Source organism: Lipotes vexillifer, unplaced genomic scaffold (assembly GCF_000442215.2).
Source record: "Lipotes vexillifer unplaced genomic scaffold, Lipotes_vexillifer_v1.1 scaffold572, whole genome shotgun sequence".
In the NCBI taxonomy this organism is placed as follows: domain Eukaryota; kingdom Metazoa; phylum Chordata; class Mammalia; order Artiodactyla; family Lipotidae; genus Lipotes; species Lipotes vexillifer.
Genome location: NW_006771270.1, coordinates 654,152 through 658,472, shown reverse-complemented (window position 1 = coordinate 658,472; position 4,321 = coordinate 654,152). Strand labels below are relative to the sequence as shown.

The 4,321-nt window shown below is 55.8% G+C and overlaps 2 protein-coding genes across 3 annotated transcripts in view; one reads left to right on the top strand and one right to left on the bottom strand.

Moving 5' to 3' along the window:
- Nucleotides 1–2,465, top strand: part of NLE1 (notchless homolog 1) — a 25,065-nt gene extending 22,600 nt beyond the window's left edge. The window contains exons 12-14 of one of the 2 annotated variants that reach the window (XM_007446589.1): nt 1,497–1,656; nt 1,763–1,833; nt 2,382–2,465. In XM_007446589.1, the coding sequence (XP_007446651.1) occupies nt 1,497–1,656; nt 1,763–1,833; nt 2,382–2,394 (244 nt within the window). In that variant the 3' untranslated portion in view covers nt 2,395–2,465. The remainder of the gene's footprint in view (nt 1–1,496; nt 1,657–1,762; nt 1,834–2,381) is intronic. The other variant, XM_007446590.1, reaches the window with a different exon arrangement.
- A 1,635-nt stretch (nt 2,466–4,100) lies between these two features.
- FNDC8 (fibronectin type III domain containing 8) overlaps nt 4,101–4,321 on the bottom strand; it is a 7,152-nt gene continuing 6,931 nt past the window's right edge. The window contains exon 5 of the mRNA XM_007446593.1: nt 4,101–4,274. Coding sequence (XP_007446655.1) covers nt 4,101–4,274 — 174 coding nt within the window. The remainder of the gene's footprint in view (nt 4,275–4,321) is intronic.

Sequence of the window (4,321 nt, the reverse complement as noted above, 5' to 3'; positions counted from 1 at the left end):
TTCCTCTGGAAGGAGCTTGGCTCTGCCACTTCCTAGCTGTGTGGCCCTGGCAAGTGTTTGGATTTTCTTAGCCTCTTGTTTCCTCTTCTGAATGTGCAGACCCCCTACCTCTCTGCTTTGTTACAAGGATCAAATGAGGTGGTCTGTTTAGCACCATCACTAAGTGGGTGCTGAAAATGCTAGTTTCTTTCATATCTCGGGAAAGAAATGATGTTAAAGCTGGCCAAGGGAATTGCCTGGCGGTCCAGTGGTTAGGATTCTGTGCTCTCACTGCCAGGGATGCAATCCCTGGTCGGGGAGCTAAGATCCGGGAAGCCACACAGCATGGCCAAAAAAAAAAAAAAGCTGGCCAAGGGCCGGGGATGCAGCACAAGTGTAGGTTTGTGGTCCAGTCTTTATCTGGCCCTCCTCAAAGTGAGCCAGTGCATCACCTGGGAGCTTGATGGACATGCAGAACCTTGGGCCCCATCCCAGACCTTGGGGATCAGATGATCTGCATTTTAAGGTCACCTTTCAAGTCTGAGAAGCACTGCTATGATGAGGCACGAGTGCCCTTGCAGTTAGTTAGGAGGAGAGGCAGAGGCATGGGCAAGAAAAGGAGCAAGGAAACCCTTGTTGAGGCCGAAGGGGCACCTATGTGTCAGTCTCCGTGTATTTTCACACCACAGCCCTGTGAAAGAGATCATTCAGTTTCTTTTGTTTCTTTTTTTTTGGCTGCGTTGGGTCTTCGTTGCTGCACGCGGGCTTTCTCTAGTTGTGGCGAGCGGGGGCTACTCTTGGTTGTGGTGCGTGGGCTTCTCATCGCAGTGGCTTCTCGTGTTGCGGAGTACGAGCTCTAGGCGCGGGGGCTTCAGTAGTTGTGGCTTATGGGCTCAGTAGTTGTGGCTCGCAGGCTGTAGAGCGCAGTCTCAGTAGTTGTGGCGCACGGGCTTAGTTGCTCCGCAGCATGTGGGATCTTCCCGGACCAGGGCTCAAACCTGTGTCCCCTGCATTGGCAGGCAGATTCTTAACAACTGGGCCACCAGGGAAGCCCTGGTTTCTTTTTAAGATAAGGAAACTGAGTCTCAGAGTGGCCCAACGACTTGCACCAGTAGACACAGCCAGTCTGTCCCGACCAGGTTCCAGGTGGGCCTGGTCCACTGTTTCTCCATGCCACCTGTCAGCAGGCACCTGTCATGGTGGTTGGGGGAGGGTGGTGTGCAGATGGGCTAAGCAGACGGCTGCATTGGATTCTGAGGCTTGCAAAGTTGAGCAGGTATGGAGGCCTGGCAAGAAGCATTCTAGAAGCAACTCATTTGGAGAAGTTTTACAGCATCGTAATGACCGGTAAAGATTAAATTGGTCTAGGGTGGGGACCAGACAGTGAGATTTTGTAAAAGTTCCCAGGTAAACCTGACACGCAGCCAAGGTTGAGAACCACCGCTGTGGGCATAGAGGACCCTTCAGGCGTGTTTGAAGATCTCATATCCATCCTCATCTTCCTTCCCCTGGCCTAGGTACCTGGCCTCCCTGCGTGGCCATGTGGCTGCCGTGTACCAGATTGCATGGTCGGCCGACAGCCGGCTCTTGGTCAGTGGTAGCAGTGACAGCACACTGAAGGTGTGGGATGTAAAGGCCCAGAAGCTGGCCACAGACCTGCCAGGCCATGCGGATGAGGTGCGGCTGACCCTCGTGGGCAAGTGGTTGAGAGGGAATTGAAGCCTGGCCCTCCTCCCCGACCCTCCTCACTGTGCCACCGTCCCCCTCCCCCTCTTCCCTTCAGGTATACGCTGTCGACTGGAGTCCAGATGGCCAGAGAGTGGCAAGTGGTGGAAAGGACAAATGCCTCCGGATGTGAGTTTGGGGGAGGTGGCGGCTCTCTTGCCCTTTGTGACCGTCCCCTGTGGTGTAGACTTCCAAGGGCTCTCCAGGTGCCCACACCGTCCCGAGACAGTAGCCTCCAGCATGAGGCGGTAGTTCTTAGCACGCTGGATTTTGGAGTCCTGTGACCTAGGTCAAATCCTTGTTCTGCCTTTCAGTGTGCAGTCATGGAGAGCTTGGTTCAACTGTCTCCTGGGACTTACCAGGAGACAGGAGGATCAAAGATAGGTGAATACACTTTGGAACCTGAGGGTTGTGTACTTGTAAAGGATTGCCACTATTTGTCATTGGACAGCCTTGGTGGGCATCGCAGGGGCCAGGCCCCTGGATGAGGTCCTGGCCGAGGCAGTGGTGGGCGCCTGGCCTAAGTTCAGGTGGCTGAAGCAGGGACAGTAGCCGGGGCAGGGGGAGTAGACTGAGGGGGGGACCACAAGCTCTCCCCCTAGTGGGCTCCTGGGATTGTATGGTGCCTCCCTTCCCCGAGGTGGCATCCCCATCCTGCTCCGTCCCTCTCTCCACAGATGGAGGAGATGAGAAATCCCAAGGATCCCCACCTGGACTCAGCCTCTGCCAGCTGCCTGCCCTGATGGAGACCAAAGGCCGGGGTGATGACCTTGAGAATGAGCGTGGCCTGCCGTCCTCGGACAGACCCCAGTAGCGTCCCTCCCCAGAGCAGGAGGTCGAAGTTTGCGGGAGGTTCTCACTGAGCTCAGCCCTTGGCCATCACTTGGTAGCTCGCTGATGCCAGCACAGGGGAGGCCGAGTGATGACTGGCCCTTACTGCTGCCCCTGCGTCCTTTCCTAAATGCCGTCTATTTAGGGTCAGACCCCAGATTCTGTGACCAAATAAATAACTTATATTTTGTATGTTTGGGTTATGATTTCTTGTCCCAGGTTCTCAGGGCTTTACTGAGGACTATGCTAAATCAGCCTGTCTAGCCCCTCCCTCTGGGCTGCACCAAAACCATGATGATCAGGAAGTTGCCTTTCCCCTCTTCCTACCGTGCCTACGAGGGAGAGGCCAGCTGAGGCTGGGGAGATGGGCTGAAGCCCATATGTTAGTGGCCAGAGGATGATATAAGGCTGTGTTGTCCATTCTGCTGGCACCAGCCACATGAAGATGTTTGCATTAACTAGAATTCGGTCCAGTTAGAAAGGCAGTTGTCACACTAGCTCAGGGCTACTTACTGATTTGGACAGCATAGATAGAGGACACTTTGACCATCACAAGGACTTGTGCTGGTCAGTGCTGCTCTGGGGTGCTTTCCTCGGCCTCAGGCAGCCCCGCTGGGCTCTCGCAGCACAGAGAGGAAGGCGGTGGCTGTCCCGGAGGGTTCCCTCTAACAGGCCGTGCAGTGGTGGGAGCTCTGGAGGAAGCGGGGGTGGTGTATTGGGGAGGGTGGTTCTCTGCCCCGTGGAGACTCACATAGTGAAGGGAATCCCCACCAGGACATCCTCAAACCTTTGGCGGAGATCTTGCCCTCCGTGCGTCTTGCGTCCACTTTCTCTCCCAATACCATGGTGCATCTACTCAGGTTGGCTTCCAAACCATCCTTGTATGGACCGTTCGGGGCCACAGCACTTCTGACATCTTGCTCCTTCTCACCCTCCCCCGCCCCATCTGTGCTGTTAAATCGTTGCCTGGCTGTGGTTCTTGGTTTCCACCTGGCCCGTCTCTGCAGGGGTACTGCATGAGGGGCCGAGGGAGGCAGCGGGCTCTGAGGTCCTACTCGGTGCTAGGCACTGTTCTGCTGTGCTCTCACGTGACCCTCACAGTAACCCTGCAGCTGAACCTGGAAGGGTCAGACCACGTCCCCATGTTTTTGATGAGGAAATTGAGCCCGAGAAGCTTAAATGGATTGCCTGTACCCTCACATCCAGGAAGAGACAGAATTAAGTCAGACCCTCCCCCCAAAGCTTGTGCACTTTGCATCATGTCCCCCAGAGCTCAGGTCTGAGGCTGACAGTGTGCAGGCTGTTGCTACCTCTGTCCAACATTGCTCTTTTTCCTGGTGTGTGTTTTAATCCTCCTCCCATGGGGAAAGGGTGATGTTGTCATCTCATTGCCCCATCCCCTGACCCACCTGGACTCTTGGTCCTGGCAGAAGCCAGGAGGGTGGGTGGCAGCAGCCCAACTGAGGCTGTCGGCGGCATGAAACAGAATTCCAAGGTGCTGGGTGACCTGCAGGTTTTAATGAGGGACCTGGACCGGCCCAGATCTGGGGAAGGAAGCCTAGCAGCTATGGGCAGTGGAGGCTGATCTGACCTGGCCTGGCCTGTGGTGTCTCCAGGTGAATGGAGCTGCCATCTGGCCTCGGCCGCAGGCCTGGGACCAGCAGGGTGGTCAGCGGTTCCCTGGCTTGATGCTGCTGGTACATTCCATGGTTCCGGTTCCTAAGGGCCCTGGGCCGAAGCTGAAAGTAGTTAAGGGGCTTCCTGGGGCCCTCCCCCTTAGTAGGGA